We start from the raw sequence: 23,317 nt of genomic DNA on the forward strand, positions 1-23,317 counted from the left end.
AAATTAACTGTAATGTTCTTTTGAAGTCATAGGGCACTGTTCTCCCGCTTTTTAAATTAACTCTGTATGTTCCAGAGCCTTTGCTCTTGAAGTGGCCTAATATTTGTCCACATTATTTGCCTTTTATTTATAACTGCTGTAATGAAGTGTGATTGGTATATGCTTTTACTCCAATTGCTGTGGTTTCTAGTGATTTTGTTATGCTGTTGTGTGTTAAGAGAACAGAAAAAGGAGCAAGTTCACCAGTAAGTTCTAGTTCTGTCTCCACTTAAAGGCAACCGTGGGAATCGGGAAGTTGTTTATTCCTATTCCTCTTATCACTTCACAGTCAAGATTGCTGAAATGTTCTCAGCTATCAGTGAACCACTTGATGAGTCCCAATGATATTTCTTATAGTGCAGGGTTTTCAATACAGATGAGTTCAATGTAGGGCTATAGCTGTTGATTCATGACTTTCATATTTCTGTGCAGGAAGAAACAAGACTTGTTGACTTTGCTTTTCTCCCTGCAGGGTTTCCCAGTTGTGCTGTGTGTACTTTTTCCAGCCACTACTTCTAAAATTTTCTATTTTCATTCATTTTAGTGCAGCTTATATGGAGACTTACTATTAATGCACTTCTGCCATTTTTCAGTGAGGGCAAGATAATTGTAATGATAGAGAAAGTAGCAGGATTACTACGTCTTCAGCCATGGCTTTTTGGCTTTGGAGATTTTAATATTTCATGCTATTGCAAAGAAAAAAATTTCCTTGAAGGAAATTATTAAGACAACAGCAGGCAAGTCTGTGTGCATCTTCTGCTGCAGGCATGCAGACAGATGCCATCACTGCTGTTGCTGACCTGCTGGTGAGTATTTAAGGCATCTGTCTCCACTCGCATCAACACCTTTCTCAGTCAATTCACGAGGTGGTGTGAACTAAGTTTACTGGGTTGACTGTGTAAACATGATGGCCATGTAAGGTATGGATTTATCTCTTCCAAAAGGGCTCCCAGGTGTCATACACCTGCAGGGTGTGTGTGGACATCTTTCTGTGGCAATAGGAATGCGTAAGGTTCCTAGACATTTATTCTTGTAGTGTCTATAACTGGGATAGTAAATGCCATTTGAGTGCCTGCTGCGCACCAGCCCCTGGGCAGCACTATGCATACACTAGGTGCCAACTCTGTGACTGAAATGTCTTGTAAGGTAGATATTATTATCTCAGTTTAACAGAAAGAGCATACTGAGGTTGAGAGAAGTTAATGACTTGTCTCAGTACAATGGTAAATAGCGGGATGAGGATTGGTGTGCTGGTCTGAATGCCTGTGAAACTTACGTTCTTTTTCTCTACACTGTACACTGCATCCCCAAAGTAAAAGCTAGCTGACTTACTCTTAGTTCTTTAAAATTAGAAATTGAGGTTGCTACACGGGTGGTGAAGAAATTAACCTTGAGGTTATACCATATTCAAGAGTGCCATAATCTTTTTTTTTTTTTTTTTTTGCTCATTTTTCTCTCTCTGTATCTATAGACGGTTGTGGTAAAGAGGCCTTTTGATAGGTTCAGTTGGTGTTGAGGACATATGCTATATGAAATTGCTGTAATTTTTAAATTTAAAATTACTTTTAACTTCAGAAAAAAGGCAATATTTAAAAGCTTAGACTCCAGAATAAAATCTTAATGTACATTCCAACTCTGACACTTACTGACTCTGTGCCCCTCTGAACCTCTGTGTGCCTCTGTTTAATCAGACATAAGAAATTTAACAGTGATTGCTCAAAAGCTTGTTGTGATGATGGAATGAAATAATCCATGTAAAGCATAGAGACGGGCTATAGAAAGCACAAATTATTAGCTGCCTTCATCATCATCAACAACACTATCCTATAGAGGTTACTAGTATCACTGAAATAGTGTTGCTATGTTAAAATTAGCTACAACTAGAAGAGAGACTAGACTAATAGCCAAAAGCTTAAAGAAAATAACGTTCAAAGTTTCTGAATTATTTGGCGTATTTTTCTTTGAAAATATTTTGTATAATTTATAAATATAAAAATGCATAGATAAGATAGTTAGATGAACAGTTTCAGTGGGGTTAACATTCAGAGAGCAATGGTCCAATTCTCTTTATTACTCTCCTAAATTTGTATGAAAAGTGAGTCTATGCAGAAATTTGTAGCCAGAGCCTAAAATATTTCCAGCAATTTCTTCATATCTTTGAAATGAAGTTGAAGTAAGTAAATGACAAAAAACCTGTTCAGCAGATCTTCTGGACTTTCACTTTGAGAGTCATATTCCTCTCTGCATGAGTTGCACTGAGCCATTCAGCTGTTAAGTGTTTCATTGTCTGTCTGTTTACCCACATCTTTGATACTGAGTATACTAGACTACATGGCAGACTTACACTTGCTGCCCAGGAGGTACTGAGATCAGTGAATGCTAACCCAGGGAACGTACTTCTACCAAATTAAAGAATACAGTGAAATAAGTGTTCTCAACTCCTGGTTTTAAGCTGAATATGCATCTGTTCCCTCTGAGCAGGGAAAGCAACGGATGGGTAAGTATTTCCACTTTGTCTGTGTGTTCTAAGTTTCTTAAAAAACTAACCTGTAAATTAAGTTATAATTTTAGTATTTGAGAGGAAACTCTATTTTAAAAGAATAATTAATGGGTTTATGTAACCCTTTATTTAACTTGCTTATATAACGGGTTCAGCACCTGAAGTTAGTGGCATGTGTTTCCAAGTCACTGTGAAAGAAAATGAAAATAGCTATCTCATGAAGAAAAGTACAAAAAATTACAGCACAAATTATGATCTTAAAGGAAACCTTGTGAAAAGAACTAATTTTGTAACTGAGGATGTTATAAAAATAAATTTGATATGTTCCCCCATTGACCAGTCATAGCTTTAAATCTAATAAACAAAAGAGCTGTTTGGTTAATCCACTAGATTTTTCTGTTTTAAAAGTTAGGTTCTTTATGTGTTTTCAAAAGTTCTATACTATTGGAGCTGTGATTTTCATAATTCCAAATAAAGCTAGAAGGTAGTTTTATGTCTAATCATGTGTTAATGATTGCTAAGGGACCATTCTCTACAAATTAATCAGAGAGCACTGAAAAATTCCAGAAATTTTTGACTGGCTACAATGTGCAGGTGTGCTAAGATGAGGTGGAATGGGCATAGAGTAGATTGGATACCAAGAAGAAGATGAATTTGTCCCTACCTTCAAGGAGCACCCAATATAACTAGAATTCAAGACAGGGCAAGGTAAATTAAAACTATCTTCTTTATAGCAGCTGATATTAAAAACAAATCATTCAAGTACTTAAATATTTCATTTAAAATAATGAACAGTTGGGTATATGATCACATAACTTCAGAACATGCTTTTAGTTTTAAAAATCGTGAATTTGAAGATAATTCAAGGTGGTGGCTTAATTTTTTATTGGGAAGACAACAATAGTTAGGTTCTAATAATATACAAATATAAGACTGGCAACATTGTACAAGAGCTGTTGGCTTCTTTGTTACATCCTGGAGGTTAAATGGAACAGCTTATTTTTAAAAGCTAGCTACAATTATAATAATGGGTATCATCTTGTAGTTTTATAAATTGTGCTTTTTTTTCGTAAAATATATACATACATTTGTGATAATAAATATTCATTTACTTACTCTGTCTCAGTAAACAAAATTTGGAGTTAAGATTTTCCACTCAGGTTGAATATATACTATATTGTACTAAATTTGAAATGAATGAACCTTTTATTTTTCTTCCATAATATAAACTATTTTGTAAAATTAAGTGGAGAAGAAACTAATACTGTGTTCTTTGAGCCAGTCCCTGGAGTAAGTATTTCACAGATGTCAGTCTTGGTTTGTTTGGTTTCTAACCCTGCTGATAATACAAAATTCTGGCAACATTTTAAGTAACCTAGGGTATCTATAGAGACAAACAAAACCCATTTTTATCACACTTTAAATATATTTACCAAATTGATTTCTTTGTCTGTGGCTTGATTTGGAAAGTAGGAGATTTAGTTTCCTTCCCCTGGCCAAGTCGGTTGAGTTAATTCTTTATTTCCTGGCTGCACTGTTGCCAAGGTCAAGTTTCTTTCCAGGTTTTGCTTTTCTTATGTTTTTGTCAGGGGGATGGGGAGGTTGGCAATGTATGCATGTTTTTTTGCCCAGCAACCTGAAGGAATGGGGATGGGGAGAGTCCTTGAAGAGATGCTTAGAACAAAGATTTCTGAGTAGAAAAATACAAGTAAGCAAAAGCAGTAGCCACATGGAACAGGGTTAATGCATGGCTTTACAAAACTGTGTTCAGCATCATTTGGTCTTCTGTATGATGGAAACATCACAAGAGCAGTTCTCTTGTCTGTTTTCTTCTCTGTAGCCCTGTCATCTGTGCCAGGCACAGTGTAGGTGTCCAATAATGATTTGATCATTAATTGAACAAATAAATGAATGAATGAATGAATAACACATTTCACTGGCAGTTTCTGGTCTTCTGCTCTATTACATTTTCTTGATTGAACATTTTTGTTGATATTCAAGTAAATAGTAGAAGAGGAACTTGCTGCTAAAATGTGTGATTCCTAAGTGGTTCTAATTCTTGATTTTAAAAAAATGATATCTTGGTTATTTATTTTTTCCCGTAGGAAATTATCTTTAATTACAAAGTAATTTACTTGTTGGTGGGAGAAGCATTTTATATTTCTGTAGTACAGTGGTCCCTGTATTTCTTTATTGCCTATGATACTTTTTTAGAAATATCACCTCATGCATTTATATATATATATATATATATATATATATACACATATATACTATTATGTTTTTTTATCTTCATAAAATTTACATTAGGGAAGTTTCACTCAGATGTATTTGAAGAGTACATGAAACAAGGTTTGTTTCCCTCTTACTGACTTATGTAATGTGTCAGGATAGTTTGGGGTTATTAATTAGTAGATTAATATAATTTAGTTTAATGTGGATTAACTGGTTTTAAATAAATTTTGAACTGTGATTTTCTAAAAATACTTTTCTTCAAAAGAAACATTAAGAGAAAGAGAATAACATATGCATGTCAGAATTCTCCATTTCAATAATAAACACAAAGTTTTAAAAGCACTTCTTCTAGAACAATGGTTCTCAAACTTTTTAGTACCAGGAACCCTTTACACTCTTAAGAATTATTGAAGACTTTAAAGAGCTTTTTCTATGCAGGTTATATCTATCAATATTTACTATACTAGGAATTTATTTATTTGTTTATTTAAAAAATATTTTTTTATGCAGCTAACCATTACAGGGATCTGAGCCCGTGACCTTGATGTTATAAGTCTGTACACTAACTAACAGATAGCCAGCCAGCCCTTGTATTAGAAATTTAAATGGATAACATTTAAAAATATTTATTTATTTAAAATTAATAATAGACCCATGTCATGTATTGTTAACCTAATTACATTTTTTATTTTTAAATTCTATATTTTTTAAAACAAATATTAGTGAAAAGAATGGTATTGTTTTACATTTTCACAAATCTGTCTGATATCTGGCTTTATGGAAGACAGCCGGATTCTCACATCTGCTTCTGTGTTTAATATATTACAGTATGACAGTTATGTATCCTCTGGAAAACTCCACTGTACTCTAGTGAGAAAATCAGAACAAAAAATTTTGATATCATTATGAAAGTAGTTTTCAACTCATAGACACCCTAAAAGGGCCTTGGAGATCTCCAGGTTCATGGATTCCCTATGAGAGCCACTGCTCCAGAAACTAGGCGGGTGGAAGGATGAGGAGCAGAGGGGTGGGAACTTCGACTCTTTATTTTTTATCTTTCTGTGTTGTATCTGAATTGTTTTCAACAATTTTAAACACCAAAAATAAAATGAAAGTGGGGGGAGGATGATTACCTCTCAAAAGAAGGTAGTAAAATTTTTGTTTCAACAACAAAAAAATTCTCATGATAGTTTCTAATTATATGATCTCACAATAAATCTAAATTTCAAATTTAGCTGATGTGTTTTAAATAGGATCCTATCCAAAATATCGAGATGAGCAAGCCAATTGTGCAAGTCCCTGGTTATTTGTTCCAACGTTGTCTATCAGAGATCTGAGCATACTACCAGTTTCTCACTCCACAGCATGCCTTTGCTTTGACTCTCCCGTGAAAGGCACTGGCACATTTATGGATAGTTGGCCACAATTCTAATTTCTTTGCTAATTCAAGCAAATCTGGGAATGGAAAGAGCAGAATCCCAGTTGATGCTTAAATTGTCCTGGGGTGCTGTGGCTGCCAGATTAGGAATTCTTGCTAATCCCTGCCCAACATTACATTGGACCCCAGATATCTGTTCTTATTTCCTCTGCTTTCTCACAAATTGGAGAAATAGAAACAGTTTCTCAATATTTTACATTGATTATTTTCTTTCTAGTAAATAACTTAGAAAGTACATTCAGATTGGATTTTTAAAATTTCCCACTATCTTTTTTTCAAGGTAATAGAAATAACCAAAATCTATGACCTCTTCCTATTTTCAAGGTGATAAAAGAACCAAAAGCTTGACATTTTACAATGAAATTAGGATAATCTGGCTCAGATCAAAGCGTAATTTTCTTCATAAAAAAACAAATGTTAGTTTAATAGTTTTGCAGTGAGATACCAAAAAGAGACCTCAGTAGGTAAATAAAATATCAGCGTTGTCTACTGAAATAGGGAAATGTTATTACCAGAATGAAAATGTTACATTTTATTTTCAGCCAATATATGAATACTAACTCCACTGAGTTATTTCTTTGGTGTCCTTCACATTTATCACCCCCACCCCAAAGAAAGTGGTTTATCTTTTTCCAAATATACAAGTAATATCTATTTATTGCAAAAACTTTTTTATATCAGTAAACGATTAAGAAAAATTATAAATCATCTGTAATCCTGCCATCTTTGTTTAGCTACCATTAACATTCTGAATAAATTTTGATTATATGTATAACAATATTCCACATACTTTTTGTAGCCTGATTTTTCAGTTGATAGACAGTATGGTGTTTTTTCTTTTTCCCCCCATATGAATAAATGAAGATCCATATTGCCATTTGGTATTTCTGTGTAAGTCTGTACTATTCTTGTACGTATGACATATTTTTTACTGTAATAAATAATGCTTTAGTAAACATACCTGTTCTCACATCTTTGCATACCTACCTGATTATTTCCTTAGGGTAAAGACTTAGCTGTGAGGTTGCTGGGTCAAAGGAGCATATACTTCTTCCAAAGCTTTTAAACATGATAGCAAAATTCCTCTTTAGAAAGATCATACCCAATTTATACTCCCTTTCTCCCAACCCTAATCCATCCTTGAATCTGATGGGTTTTAAAAGTCATTATTTTGGTTTTCATTTCTTTGAATACTTCTGAGGTTGAACATCTTTTTAAGTATTCTACATGAGTTACCTATTCGTGTACTTCACCTGTTTTTCTGTTGGAATATTGTCTTACTGATCTATAAATGCTGTTCATAGTCTTTGTAGAAGATATCTGTTGTTTATTGTATTTGATGAAATGTTTTCTTCTCTATGCATTTTTGTAAGAAACTCTAGAGACCAGACAGTGCTGAGGCTCTGATGTAGACCTTTCTCCTTGTGTATTGCCATTCCCCGTTGTAGAGACGAGCAGATATTTCTATGTGAGGTTAATGAAGTAGTGGATGCACCATTCTCATAAATGTAAAAATGCCATACATGCCTTATAGTTTTTATTTGATTATTATTATGATGATGATTACTATTTGTGTCCTAAAATTTTTCTGACTCCTTCTTTAAGGCTGAAACCAGCATTGCAGCAGAAATTCACCAGCAAATCCATAAGAGAGGAAAACAAAATCCTGCACTGACATATTTTTCTGACTGTTGCTACTATCTTTGGGCTCCTGAAGAACTTGCCGTTTTTGACATAGCTCACTGTTTTTTGCTGTGATCTCTGCAATCTCACCCCCATGCCCATCCATATGAGAAATGGGTTGTCTAACCCTGGCTGTATTTCCATTTATTTTCAGAGTATTCACATATTGGAGAGGACTGCTTCCTCTGGCACCGAGCCCTCTGTAAGTCGGCAATTGCTAGAACCGGAGCCAGTCCCCCTCTCCAAGGTCAGTAATGGAATGTGGTACTTTCTCTAATGGCATGGTGGCAGCTCTGGGGTCAATTGAACTGTGAATAACTTTTACACCTGACTTGCCTAAGACAGCTGTGATGCCATTTGTAGGGTGTCTCTTTCACTTCTTTTTGCCTCCAGTATGTAGAGTTTCTCTGCCCTGTGTAAGGCGAGAATAGATGAAAGTGGATTTTGCTGGGATTTGTAGGGTTATTAAGACCTTTTCTATTTTATGGAAGCCAGTATTGCTTCCTCCTCACCCTGCTCTTCCTCAGACTAGGGAAACATCTAAATTAATTTATGACTATAATGCAAAAATCGTAAGGAAGAGTCAAGGAGATACCATCTCACTCATGCCCACCCCTCCCTGAGATTTTTTTTTTTTTTTTCTTAAATTTTATTTTGTCGATGTACATTGTGGCTGATTATTGCTCCCCATCACCAAAACCTCCCTCCCTTCTCCCTCCCCGCCTCCCCAACAATGTCCTTTCTGTTTGCTTGTCGTATCAACTTCAAGTAATTGTGGTTGTTATATCTTCTCCCCCCCCAGTTTTTTTTTTTTTTTTTGTGTGTGTGTGTGTGTGTGTGTGTGTGTGTGTGTGAATTTATATATTAATTTTTAGCTCCCACCAATAAGTGAGAACATGTGGTATTTCTCTTTCTGTGCCTGACTTGTTTCACTTAATATAATTCTCTCAAGGTCCATCCATGTTGTTGCAAATGGCAGTATTTCATTCGTTTTTATAGCTGAGTAGTATTCCATTGTGTAGATGTACCACATTTTCCGTATCCACTCATCTGATGATGGACATTTGGGCTGGTTCCAACTCTTTGCTATTGTAAAGAGTGCTGCGATGAACATTGGGGAACAGGTATACCTTCGACTTGATGATTTCCATTCCTCTGGGTATATTCCCAACAGTGGGATAGCTGGGTCGTATGGTAGATCTATCTGCAATTGTTTGAAGAACCTCCATACCATTTTCCATAGAGGCTGCACCATTTTGCAGTCCCACCAACAATATATGAGAGTTCCTTTTTCTCCGCAACCTCGCCAGCATTTATCGTTCAGAGTCTTTTGGATTTTAGCCATCCTAACTGGGGTTAGGTGGTATCTCAGTGTGGTTTTGATTTGCATTTCCCGGATGCTGAGTGATGTTGAGCATTTTTTCATATGTCTGTTGGCCATTTGGATATCTTCCTTAGAGAAATGCCTACTTAGCTCTTTTGCCCCTTTTTTAATTGGGTTGCTTGTTTTTTTCTTGTAAAGTTGTTTGAGTTCCTTATATAGTCTGGATATTAATCCTTTGTCAGATGTATATTTTGCAAATATTTTCTCCCACTCTGTTGGTTGTCTTTTAACTCTTTTAATTGTTTCTTTTGCTGTGCAGAAGCTTTTTAGTTTGATATAATCCCATTTGTTTATTTTTCCTTTGGTTGCCCGTGCTTTTGGGTCGTATTCATGAAGTCTGTGTCCAGTTCTATTTCCTGAAGTGTTTCTCCTATGTTTTCTTTAAGAAGTTTTATTGTTTCAGGGTGTATATTTAAATCCTTAATCCATTTTGAGTTGATTTTAGTATACGGTGAGAGGTATGGATCTAGTTTCATTCTCCTGCATATGGATATCCAGTTATCCCAGCACCATTTGCTGAAGAGGCAGTCCCTTCCCCAGTGAATAGGCTTGGTGCCTTTGTCAAAGATCAGATGGCTTCAATGGAATCTCCATTTTCCTCCCCTTCTGGAATACCCATGACTCGGATATTTGAGCGCTTAAGGTTGTCTGATATCTCTCTCAGATTTTCTTCCATGTCCTTGATTCTTTTTTCTTTCTTTTTGTCTGCTTGTGTTATTTCAAACAGCCCATCTTCAAGTTCAGAGGTTCTCTCTTCAACTTCGACAAGCCTGCTGGTTAAAATCTCCGTTGTGTTTTTTATTTCGCTGAATAACTTCTTCAGTTCAGCAAGTTCTGCTACATTTTTTTTCAGGACATTGATTTCTTTGTACATTTCCTCTTTCAGATCCTGTATACTTTTCCTCATTTCATCATGATGTGTTTTCTTGTATCTCATTCAGTTTCCTTAGAATTATCACTCGAAATTCCTTGTCAGTCATTTCAAGGGCTTCTTGTTCTATAGGATCTAGAGTTTGAGATTTATTAACTTTTGGTGGTGTACTTTCTTGATTTTTTGTATTTCTGGTATCTTTTTTTTTTATGTTTATTCATTGTGGCAGGGGGTTTCACAGTCCACCGGTTTGCGACTAATGACTAACTAGGATGTTGCTGTGGTTGCCTATTTCGTATGGCTACCTCCGTGACTGCTCAGTTGGCCTCTAGTGCCTTGTGTGTGTGGTTGCCTAGGGTCTTGGGCTTCTCCGGGGAGCCACCTTTCTGGTCAGCTTGGACTCTGCTGGGCTGGTGGATCACGTACCACAGGGTGTGTGATCTCTGTTGAGCTTTCACTTCCTGTGCAGGACTTCTCCCTGTTCCGTGTGCTCTGGCCCAGGCTGTTGGATCATACAGTGGCGACCCCACAGGGTGTGTGGTTTCTGTCGAGTCTCCGCCTCCCTGGCCGCATGTCTCCCCACTCTCTGCGCACTGTGCTGGGCTGGGGCCTATCTTCTGCAACCCTCGTCTATCAGCTGGGCCTTCAAGACCCTGCTCGGCACCGCCTCTCCCAGGAAGTCTACAGGGTTTCTGCTAGGCACAGACGACCGGTCGCTCTGGGTGCCTTTGTAGCACTGTGTAGATCTTTCTCGGGACTTGTTCACCTTTGTATCCCCCCGGTATAAACCGAGTCTAGCGCCCGCCTGCAGCCAGCTCTCCGGCAGGTTCAAGCAGACCTGGGAACTCTCCTACCACACTATTCCCAACCAGAAATTGGTTAGTCTTTTTTCCGAACTGGTGGCCGCAGAGATGGTATCTGCCTCCCAGTAACAGGAAGTTTACCGGGGCCGGAGTCCAGGGTGTGGTGGAGTGACAGTCGGCCCGCCCGTACTTCCTTGCCCTCCCGACACTGGCCGGGGACGCCCCACTCCACCAACCCGCCAGAGAACCCCGGAGGGAGTGGGAGGGGAGGCCGGCCCGCAGGCTCCGGAAAGCCCCGCGCCGGGCCAAGCAAGTGGGAAGGCTCAGTGACGGCCGAGCCGGGCGGAGCTGCCAGCACCTGTGAAAATGGAGGCAGCCCCGGGGTGGTGAGTGGCCTGGTGATGCAGGCGGAAGCCGGGTGGGCGTCAGACCCCCAAACAGGGCTGGTCCAGGGGTCACTCACAGGGTTGTGCCAGGTCGGGCGCTCACTCTCTGCCTCTGGTTTGCCGCCTTCCCCGTTCTCGGCTGCTGCCGCCTTGTGTTGTTCAGTCACGGTGCGGCTCGGGCGCTCCCAGGAATCTTCTTTAATGTCAGCCTGAAACCTCGAATCCTGAATAGGGCAGCTGGCCGCCTTCAGCGCGGCCCCAGCCTCTGGGATCCTGTCTGCATCCACAGCAGCCCTGGCGCTGTGTTCCCTGTTTCGAGACTCGCTTTTGCAGCTAAGAAACAGTTCTTTTCCTGCTCCACACTTCAAAGCTGTTGCCTGTAAATGAGGCAGCCTCTCCTGCCAGGGGCAAAGTGGCGGTCACCCCCCACGACCGGCCAGCAGCAGCGGTCCTCCCTTAAGAGATGGCAAGAGGAATGTCCACAAGTTTCCCGGCTGCCTGAGGCCCAGTGGCCGCCTTTTCCACCTCAGCTACTCCGCGCCAACCGCCGCAGCCACCACCATCTTGAAAACCCCCTCCCTGAGATTTTTAATGGGCTGGCAGTTCCCTTATTGAGAAACTCTGAAAATAGAATGCATGTGGATTTTGAATTCAAATATAAAAATAGCACTTTATTTCCAAAGACAGTTAACTTCTAAATATGTAAAACCAATCCTTCCACTTTGCTTTTACTATATTAAACATAATCCTTTATAAGAACATTTTACTACCCTAGTGTTAGGAAATATATACACTTGTATCTCTTTATAATTTGAAGATATTACAAACTATAAAGTTCGTTTTATCAGACAAGTGTAGACTGCTAAACTAAGGAAAGGGAGGAAACTCTAGAAAATAATTTAGAGAGAAATAAAAAGTGGTCTGACTGCCATTTGAATAGCAAATAGGGAGTGTATACTTGGTAAATATAACTAGTAATCTCCTTGAAACATCAGTTCTCTTTTACAGTTAAAGGAAAGGAGAATAAACATAGCAGCAATGGAAAAAGGTGGCTAACATTTATTGAGCACCTACTTTGTGCCAGGCACTGGATTAGAACATGCATTTTCTCACTTAATCAGCCCCCAACCCACTGAAGTGGGTACTAATACTATTCTCACTTTGCTGATAACTATGGCATAAGGCATGAAGGCCTCAGCTTGCTCAAACAGCAGTTTCCCATAGAGAGATGTGGCTATTAGCCCAGCTCACAGCAGCTGGTGCATGAGTCCACTGGCCTGATAAAGGGGTCTGGGTTGGGCACCAATAACATCCGCTACCTATTCCTTCTCCATGGTGTTGCCCATTTGGACCTTGCTGTAGGACTAATCAACCTTTGTTGTGTTTTTCTATTATTTGATACCACATCTGTTGAGGCCCCCATGAAATTAGAGGGCCACCTCCAATCCAGATAGCATAGCATCTCACCATCTCTCAGCCCCTTTGAGAGAAGATGGGCTTCCAGGGCACTGGTTGGTAATGGAAGAACTTTGTTTGAGGTACACATTGTCCTGGCTCAGGATTGTTCAAATTTTATGTTTGATGCTTTCGCCTCCTAAAACATTTTTCCATACCCCCACCCCACCAATCCACTCCCCCACACACTCACACTCACACATGTGATAGTATACCCTCAAGAAAGGAAATGTCTCTCTTTTTTTTCAGATTAACAAACTGTGTCTATTCTTAGATTACTTTGTTTTTATTTATTGTTGTTAGAGTAAACGTGTTTTTAAAACTTCTATAATACCAAAAAAGTTTGTATATTTGACTTATGTCAAGTACTGACATGATAATATTAGGGATTTTGGCTCTGTTTCTGTTCTAAGAAAATCTAGGAAAATTGGAGACTTTTAAGAAGAAAACAATTATCAATTGAAATTACAAAAAAAATCCTTAATTTTCAGAAAGTAATTTTAGTTTTCTTAAGATAGACCTAGTGTACTAAGCATAGAGGGAGATATTTCGACATAATGACAAATAGGACATAGAAGTTTCTATCTTGTACTGAGATGGGTTGTTTCATTTCTTACACACTTTATTTGTGACATTATCATCATCATTTATAATTGTGATGATAGGAGAACGTTGCTCTGGTGTTACCTGTTGCCTCTGGCAGTTTGACAGCTTATTTAACTGTAAGAACTGTATTAGGATTCTTTTCTATTTCTTTTGCTGGGCTTAGTAATATTGCATCAGAGTGAATGAAATTATTTGTATAGAGCTACCTCATTTATGCTTAAGAAACATTTTAACTTTTTGCCTTTTCTGTCATCCTTTTTTTCCCCCTCTGCAGTTAAACTCTCAAAGAATTTTTTAAAAGCACTTTGATAGAAATCAGTAGCCATAGCTTCACAGGGACAAGCTGTTATTACAATCTGAGTTTAATTAGAAAAAAAAATTGGAAAGCATTTGTACTTACTATTAAATGATTCCATTTCCACAAGTTGTACTGAGTATTTTTCATGATACATACACAGAGAGAAAGAGAGAGACAGAGAGAGAGAATAAATCAAAGATAAATACTAGCCTTCAAATAAGATCTAGCCAGAAGTAAAAATGTTACTCTTTTAGAGATACTACCCATGGATGGGGCTATTGAAAATGCAAATGTTATTAAGTACAGCTGATATCTCTCTAAGAACAGAGAGAGCTTTAATAAATACATTTACTTATATATGGAGAGGGTTTATTTTAATTTCTTGATTATACCATTTTTTGTAAAAATCCATTTTTGGGGGGGTAGAGTGGTTATCTACTTTGCTGGTGAGAGTAGAAAGCCACAGAAACTGGACTTTTTATAAGAACCTACTATTTTCTCCTATTATTCTAACATTATTCATAAACAGTGCTCATTCATTGAATTGCAGTTTGATGTTAAGAAATGGGGATGCCAAAGCGCTGCTTGGTACTCTCAATGATAATGCCACCATCACTTGTATTGTCTAAAAATTTGGTATACTATATAGCCTGAAATTGTCTCATCAGAAACCTTTTTTTTTTAATCACTATCTAATTAACAGTTTTGACCAATCAAGATCAATCAGTTTCTTACAGATAGAAAACCATTTCTTGGGTTGTTACAGATCCATTAAAGATTTCTTAATGTTGCCAAGTGAACACTAATAGGTGTGTTTCTATAAGGTCAATACGGTAGTTCATTCTCTAGGGATTTCTGAGGGATGACTAAGAAGATGAAGAAAAAACACTAGTCCTAGATTGTTTTCCCTTGAGGGGAGAGGGGTAGTTGTGGGGTTGGGCTTAGGTAGGACAGAAGCATGATGCCAGGTTTGGCGGGCTTTTCAGAGGCCAGAAGCATTTCCTAGCCTTAATGATATAAGAATGAAGCCATGTCTCCTGGAAACAACTCTGTGTAAAAATCCCACCCCATTTACATATATTTAGATTTAACATAGATTTGACTTGGCCATAGAGCAAGTAGCTTCTTGGATGACAGGAGGAAAAAGGAGAAAAGAGGAATGGGTGGTAAACACTCAGTTTTCTCCCTCCTGTCCCATGACCGACATCTGTAACTGATTACGGCACCTTTTCCTCTGAGCCTTGTCAGAGTCTCACAGTCCTTTAACAGATTTTGGGCAGCCACCACCCAGCTATGATGCAGCAAATCCATCTACCCTGAGATGAATTCCTTTGGTCAGTGCTGTTGAGGCCTTTGTTGTGTGGTCTACGGATGATTTGTGATAACGTGTCTTTTCAGAAGGCAGCTTTCCAAGTCAGTTTGGGATGGGACATTCTGTCAAGGGGCCGGCCCTGTTCCATGGAAACTGCATCCATCTTTCCGAAGCTAAGCCTCCCTATACTGCGGACAGGATTGTAGTAGTTGTGGATGGGATGTTGGGAGCCACTCCTGCCTAATTGTTAACAGGGCACATGATGGTCCAGATCTCATGCCTGAGATCTAGAATATGGGGTATTAAAGTGTTTGCTAGGTCAGTGATTACTTTAAAGCTGTATGGGCCCCTAGAGATCACCTGGTCCTGGGATTTTAAAACCTAGGATGCTGCTAAGGGCCAGGTAGCTAACAGAAGCAAGCCCAGCAGGGATTATGGCAACTGAAGACAGGCATGCTTCCCTCAGGGCAGGTCCGATGTCTCCAGATCACATAGGCTTTCAGAAATTCTGGATTTTTAAAGTCTGAAATTTTCTGATTTATAAACGTTGACAATTCTTTTTTAAAAAAATTTTTTTTTTAATGTAAAAGAACAAAGCATGTCTTATGGAAGAGGACACCATAATTTAATCAATTTGCAGCAGAGGAGCTGGGAATGTGAGCTCTGGAACTCAGATTTTTGGCCTTGCACTCTGCTGCCCTTTCCACAGGCTCCCAAGGGTGTGTATATCTTTGAGAGCCAGAGCTTCTCGGTGTGTGTCTGGAAAGTAAGGCATTTTAGGCTCACTTTGAAATGCACGCAGCCTCCCCAAGAGGAAGCATGACCGCAGCACTGTTCTTCAGTGTTAATAACAAGTTACAAGCCGCTTCAGGCCACTGCAGACTTTCTGTTTCTACACAGAAAGTCAGGTCCACACACTAATTGAACATTTGTCATCAAAACAATGTTATTTTGAAATTTTAAAGTGCTTCTGTGCGCACAGATTAGCTGTCTGGAGAAATGCATTTTAAACATTCTGAGTACAGGCAATCGAACTTCCATTCGGCCCCAAATAGACGAGGTGGCTCCAGTGAGTCTCTGATGGACCTGCATACCTCCGAGTCCACCTGTGAAACTCATTTTCACTTCAATTAGATGTGCCTGGCTGTGTTTGATGTTCTCATTTGCTCCAGAATGCTTTTCATACTTCTGGTGGGGTTAGTGTTGCTTCAAAAGCTACTTCCACTTAAGAATCTGCTTCAGTGTCATCAAGCACCAAGAAACATGTGATTTGTTTTTCTTTTTTTCTCTCAGGAAGCTGACAGCTGGGAAATTATAGAAGGGCTGAAAATAGGCCAAACCAATGTCCAGAAACCAGACAAACATGAAGGCTTTATGCTGAAGAAAAGAAAATGGCCTTTAAAAGGCTGGCACAAGGTAACATTTTGTCATATCAGGCTCGGGTCATCTTCAGAAATAGAGAGGATCTTATTTGCTATCATTAGTGGAAAACTAAGTATGATTGTATGTGTAAAAGTAATTTTCAGGGCCTCATTTTAACCATATGGGTTGCAATGTATTATACCTACTTGAGTCTGAGATCTGTATTATATGTATTCAGGGAAAAAATATTTACATGATATTTAAAATCCAGTTTGTACATATTGTGATCTAATCTGTTTTTTTCACTTAAATTGGTATGGATATATTCTCATTAAATATTTTTTAATGCATGCATGTATTCCATTGGATGGATTTTTATTATATATATCACCGTTACTGAACCAATTTCCTATTGCTTGATATGTCAGACATGTCTAATTTTTTACTGTTATGATGTGATGAAGATCCTTATTTACACATGAATTTCTGTTTAGTTCCTTGGGATACATTCCAAGGGTTATTCTTACCAGTGCAAACTAAAGTTGGAAAATCGCTGATCCTGGACTTTTGTTTATTGCACTTTCAAGTATATAGTTTATTCCTTTCTCCCCTCCCAGCTTTCTTTTTCAATCTGCCAGTTTTAATTATAGAGAAAATATTTTTTACTACATTGTTGCCACACCTGAGTAGCAAGAATTAAGTGATGCTAAGGAGGAGAAAGTTGTCTCCATTTTCAGTTGTCTTCCTTTGATAGACCACCTGTATCTTCTCTAAAATCACTGGAACAACAAGTTCATCTGCTTGCCATCTCTGCCAATAAATTTCATCTCAGGGCAGAGGACATATTGGCCCCAATGGCTGGGTAGTGGCTGCTCACTGGCTCAATGTGGGGAGGTTATGCATTATAACTTCATTGAGGAGATATTTTATGCACTTTAAGGGAAAGACTTAAAAGTGAACAGATGGGAAATGTTGCCCCAACTCCTTGTCTCTGAAGGTAGAATAAAAAAAAAAAAAGGTCAAAGGAATTTCTGGCTAATGTGCCCTCTCCTTTGTCAGAAACTTTCTGCCCTGAACCTATATATTATCCTGTCAGGTTACAGCAATAGCTATGCTAATTGTATGGCTAGGCATTTCATAACTAAAGCCAAAATGTTTCATTATTTTAGTTATACTAAGTTTCCATTTGTATTGTCAGGGCTAGGGCTCAGACCCCTCAAACCCATTGTACAGACTGGATCACAGACCCCTCATATGCCCGGCTGGGTCACCAGACCCCTCACACACAGGTCCATACTAGGTAATTGGGAAAGATCCTGGGAGCCATTGGCAGACAACATGAGCTCAGTCCTCAGAGTCCTCAGCAGTGGCGGCGGTGGCCTCCCAGAACATCCCAGGGATACTGGCAGCAACAGCCACCAGCAGCAGTAGCAACCCCTGCCAGGGGGTGGGGGTCCCATGGATCAGAGCCACTCATCCTTTATACTTATGTCCATAACCCAGGACACCTGGGTGCACACACACAATTACATTAGACAATAGCCAAGGAATACCTGGCACACATGCATATTTACATCAAATGCTCAGCAAGATTCTGAACATCTGAGGGGCCCTGACCATTTTCCTATATTTTCCCTACATATCCCAATGCCAATGATCTCTCCCTCCATCTTCGTCCCTCCTTAGATTTGGGCCAACTGACCAAACTCCTTCCTAAGATCGCCTTTGCCTTTCATTCGGATCTTACCACTTTGCATTTCTCCAAATTGATGGCCTCACTACTCCCTTTCCCCATGACACCCTACAGGTTAATTTTCCCTGCTAAAATTCTTTGATAGAAATGGAAGAATAGGGAAAAAAGTCAAAGAAATTTTGTGTGAATTGCTAACTTTAATCTGGCACTCTCAGTCCACACTTCAGCAAAACTAGCTGTGGTTTGACAGCAACTTTCTAGACCATGCTTTTGAACATTTTGCTATGTAAATAACAGGACGGCCTGCCTCACGTTGCCTTTTCTTCTGATTTCTACTGTCACCATATACTTATTCACTGCGTCAGCCCATTTGATTGCCCACGTCAAGGGAATGGAGTAATCAAGTGTTTCTCAGCTGTAGAGATTCTTTCTTCCAGTGTTTATTGTCCCCCAGAACCTGTAACAAAGGGGTTACAGTGGCTTTTTGTGAGTTCTATGCAGGGCGTCCCCAGGCCTGACTGCCTGCCACCTCAGCAGGTAAGAGTTCCTGAGTCACATAAAAACTTTCCAGTGGAGTCATTTTCCAGCAACAGAAAGACTCCCTGTCTCTGTACAAGTAGAGAAGGGCACTGGACCCATTGTTTGGTTGGGTCCTGGGAGCTGTTTGTTCTCTTGTGAATTGCCGTGGGAAGGAAATCAACAGCAGAGTTCCTGAGTGCTTGTGGAGCAAAAATGGCTAAATCCACTCAGACTGGACCAGGATCATCTTGGAGGAGACCAAAATAGCCAAAAACCTCTTTCTTTTACCCTTAATGTAGTTTAGAAATAATTTTTAATCTCTTTCACTAATAGTGGAATACAACTATTTCACTAAGCGGAGATGCAGTCATATTGCTAAGGCCACTTAAACTTTCAGATAATTTATTATTCACAGATCTAGTTCACTGGCTTCTGTAATGGACATGAGCATTTTCAGGAATTATCATGGTATCCACAGGAAATTCAGTTTACCTCCATCGTAACAAATTCGCTGCAGAATTGTGTAGAGCTCCTCACAGAATCACTGTGACTTAGCCCAGGTTATTCTCATTTCTCACTTTCAAAAACATCCCAATGTGGTTCATTCAGAAGGTTTTAGCTGCAGGCCCTGAGAGTCCCTTCCTATTAAGAAAAAACAGTGTTGAAAAAACTCCATTCTCATTGGATTACTTATAAAAGAGCCTGTAGATTAATAGTATAGAACTAGAGCTCTGATCTCCTTACCATTTAACGTGACTGACAGTTGCCAGATGCACTGAATCCAAATACATTAAAGTGATCAAACATATTGATTACTACATGCCAAGTAATGTTACACACACCTGTAAATGTTTTATATAATTCAAACTACAGACAATAACTGGGGGTGTTTGGTTCTTGCAGCGTTTTTTTGTCCTGGATAATGGAATGTTAAAGTATTCAAAGGCACCACTTGATGTAAGTAGCACACAAGACATGTTTCAAAGATTGATTTAGAATTCTGCTTGAAGTGAGTAAATACTGTAATTGTGCAAGCCTTGTGCTTTAGTTACCAGCTTTGTGCACGTCTGTGCCTGTAGTATTTAACAAGCTACTAAACCTCATGTTCCATACAAGGTGTGTTTTATGCTTATACTGAAGATAGCGTAAAATCTCAAACTAGTGCATAAAGATTTAATTTAACAATTTTAGTGTATGTTATTAAAAACAGAAGCTTAACCTAAAAGTTACACACTAATAAAATCATCATTTCTCTCTTGGAGAGAAATCACACATAGACTTTTTCTGTATCTCTCAATAAACTCTGCTTTATGTGCTTTTTTGAGATTTAAAGCAATGTTTGCTCCTGTCAATGTCCTTTTAAAAACTATTTTTTGAACTTCATTTCTATTTCATAATCTTTTTATCTTGGTAATCCCAACTCACTGAAATTATTCCAAATTATTTTTCTTTAGCATACAAAGTAGTTTACATGCAAAACTGGAAAATTCCCTCTGTCATATCATTGTGGTGTAGGGGAAATAACAGAGGGCTCAGATTTCAGTTTTGTCCCCATCTCTGCTATTGAATCAGCTGTGTCCTTGATCAGAAGAGGGCAGCCAGAAGGAAGAGTCGGCTGCTCCCTGCTCTCTAGCCCCAGATGCCCAGCTCTGCCTCAGCAGCTGTCTTCCAGCTGATTACTCAGGGATGTTCTGGGTTATAGGTCAAAGACTGAACACAGTTATTTTAGGAACCACTAAAGATGTCCTTTGAGGGGGATATAAGCTGTGCAATATAGAATTATGAAGAATTAGCATTATATTTTATGCCAAAAAACAGGAATAAGATGAATAGTTTTATTTACTGAAATCGGTGTGAATCACCACAACTTCAGCTATCCTCAGTTTAAGAACCTTAACGTCAGACTCTTCACTATTTTCTCTTTGTTAAAGATGTAATATTCCACTTCCCATAGATAAGTTAAATATTACCTTGAGTGCACTTAAATACAGAGATACATTGCATTATATATCCTTCCAGCATATTTACTAGTCTTTTGATTTCAGATTCAAAAAGGGAAAGTCCATGGGAGCATAGATGTTGGACTCTCTGTCATGTCAATTAAAAAGAAGGCTCGGAGAATAGACCTTGACACAGAAGAGCACATCTATCATTTGAAGGTGAAATTGCTTTTCAACAGTTTCTCTGCCATTAGCAGAGGAAGTGATGTGCCTGCCTCAGTGGTAGACCTTCTCCTCTTGTTCATTGTTTCAGGTGAAATCCCAGGACTGGTTTGATGCGTGGGTCTCTAAACTGCGCCACCATCGGCTGTATCGTCAGAATGAAATTGTGAGATCACCAAGAGATGCTAGTTTTCACATATTTCCTTCAACCTCCACTGCTGAATCCTCCCCAGCTGCTAATGTGTCCATTGTGGATGGAAAGGTTTGACTTGTTTTATAAAAATCAGCCTGGAAATTGCTTAGAAAATTATACAAATGCATAAGTGAGGCTCATTTGAAAAAGCCAATAAGAGGAAGTTTGCTTTGTCAACTAACACTCAGAAGAAAACAGTGACATTTGGCATCAAAGTTAATCACTAGTGTAGGTTAATCAGAAATGTAGATCACCAAGAAAATTAAGTTATTTTTTCTTTCTATGAATGGACTACAACCTAATTTTATGTGTCTTTGTAGGAATATTAGGAAGTGGAATAAACATGTGTTTAATTAGCACTCAGAAGAAGATCCCAAAGTTTTGAAAATGAAACTTGCTTTCTTTCCTTAAACTGTAATGTATACACAACCCAGAGAAAGGCTAGTAAATTTCCCGTGAAGTTAATGCAAGTGGCTTGATAATGTGACAGTAATATAAGCAATAGCCTATTCGAATGACCTGGCACTGTGTTAAGCCAATGTCAAATCACTCATTCATCTCTAATCTTTCATATAGCCAAAGTTCAGAGACAGTAAAGAATTTGTACTGATGTGACATAGCCATTAAACAGCTGAGCCAAAACCTGAACCCACATGTCTGTTTCCAAAATCAGTGTCCTTTCCATTATACCAGACGAAGGGAGGCTAAAGTTGTTCCTCAGGCTGTAATGAGTTTAATTCCTATGTTGTTGAACAGTTAGAGATGTTGCCTGTTAAAAAGTCAAGGTTAGGACAACAGGCAGGGAAACAGCTGTTTCTGCCTTTGATTCCATAATTAACTTTCCTGAAACATAATCACATTGCACAGCCCAGGGGTGCTCCAGCTTCACACTTGGCACCTGAAATTGGGGACAGAGACAGCTGTGAGGAAGCTGGCTGCCACAAAGAGTTGAGTTCAAGAACATTCCAGTGAAGATTCTCTTTCCTTTGTTTGCTTACACAGGAATGTATATAATACATAGATCCAAGTTTCCTTTGTAAAGCATTAGAAAACCTTGTGGAATATCCGCAAGACTAACACACAAAGCAGATTAAATAAAACATTACTATATTCTGTTTTTGTTATTTCAATAGAAATTACTTAGGCAATTTTTGCTCAATCCCATTAGTTGTATTTCGCAAGGCTCTCAAACCTTTCATTATTTCATTCTGGCTGCAGCCTTACCAAGGGCTGTTTATTTATCTTTCTCCTAGGAATGTGGTGTTGGGTGGACCCTAATACCAACCAGTTCTGAAATAAAAGGAACAAACCAGGATGTCAGGGAGTTAGGAAGGTTGAGAACTTAACACCTGCTCAAGACAGTCTCCAAGTTTCTCTGGGCCTCCTGTATTTTCACCACAAGGTAGAATGAATTCTAGAATTAGTTCAAATTAAATGAGAAATGAATCCCAAATGGATCTTTAAAAAATATAAATTTTTAATTCCTTGGTTTTTCTAGCTTCTGACTGTGTCATTGGCACACAGTGTTGATAAAAAATATATTATATTCATCCCTTGTGTAATTTATTAAATAACTTGGATGATATCTGAGAATGGAGAACTGAAACTAAATCTTCTCCACTGTTTGCCTTGGAATAAGAAAGCTTTTCAACTCTGGCTTTCACAACAGATCTATTGCTCTAATTACGAATGACATATCTCTAGTATCTAACTCTGTAAAACATTTCCATTACATTTATCAAAATACAACAAAGAGTGAAAAGAGCTTTTTATCACTTCGCTTGCCTTCTAAGTATCAAATTATTCAACTCCCATATGTTAATTGGCTTGTGGTCCTGTGTGGGTAATAAATAAGTCTGGATTTGCTAAGTATGTGTATCATTCATTCCATAATGATTTAGAAGAGACGCAATCAGTTGTAACTGAATATTAAATTTAAATAGGGAGTTTTAAGGTTATTTTAGCTTCTTGGGAAATAAGTTTCTGCTTTTTTCACTTAGTGTTTACTGTATTCACCTTAGTATCTACATCTATTTCACATAAAATTCCTTTAATGGAAAGTCTATTAGCTATAGATAATAACTTGTCAAGAATACCCTTTTATATATTATAACTTTCGATGTTCATTCAAAGCATTGCTAGGTTGCTTGCTAATGGATAATGTACTTAGGAATCCTGAGTTAAAAGTACTACAATAAAGACACTGTATCAAAGACAACTTACTGAGTAATTAAAAATCATTGGGAATTTGAGTTGGCAGGTCCTTGTGAATATGAGATGCAACATACTTGAATGTTGTCCTCTTCATTGAATGGTGGAGCAACTTAATGACAGCATTGTTACTGTTCATGGATTTTACCTGGAATATACACTGAGAA

The 23,317-nt window shown here is 38.4% G+C and overlaps 1 protein-coding gene across 13 annotated transcripts in view; it reads left to right on the plus strand.

Moving 5' to 3' along the window:
• The window catches only part of OSBPL6 (oxysterol binding protein like 6), a 218,228-nt gene that overhangs the window by 141,239 nt on the left and 53,672 nt on the right, over nucleotides 1-23,317 (plus strand). For 12 of the 13 annotated variants that reach the window (XM_063095497.1, XM_063095555.1, XM_063095537.1 and 9 more), the window contains 5 exons: nucleotides 8,050-8,142; nucleotides 16,304-16,426; nucleotides 19,488-19,541; nucleotides 20,630-20,743; nucleotides 20,838-21,008. In XM_063095497.1, the coding sequence (XP_062951567.1) occupies nucleotides 8,050-8,142; nucleotides 16,304-16,426; nucleotides 19,488-19,541; nucleotides 20,630-20,743; nucleotides 20,838-21,008 (555 nt within the window). The remainder of the gene's footprint in view (nucleotides 1-8,049; nucleotides 8,143-16,303; nucleotides 16,427-19,487; nucleotides 19,542-20,629; nucleotides 20,744-20,837; nucleotides 21,009-23,317) is intronic. The other variant, XM_063095545.1, reaches the window with a different exon arrangement.

The sequence above is a fragment of the Cynocephalus volans genome, chromosome 1, assembly GCF_027409185.1.
Source record: "Cynocephalus volans isolate mCynVol1 chromosome 1, mCynVol1.pri, whole genome shotgun sequence".
In the NCBI taxonomy this organism is placed as follows: Eukaryota; Metazoa; Chordata; class Mammalia; order Dermoptera; family Cynocephalidae; genus Cynocephalus; species Cynocephalus volans.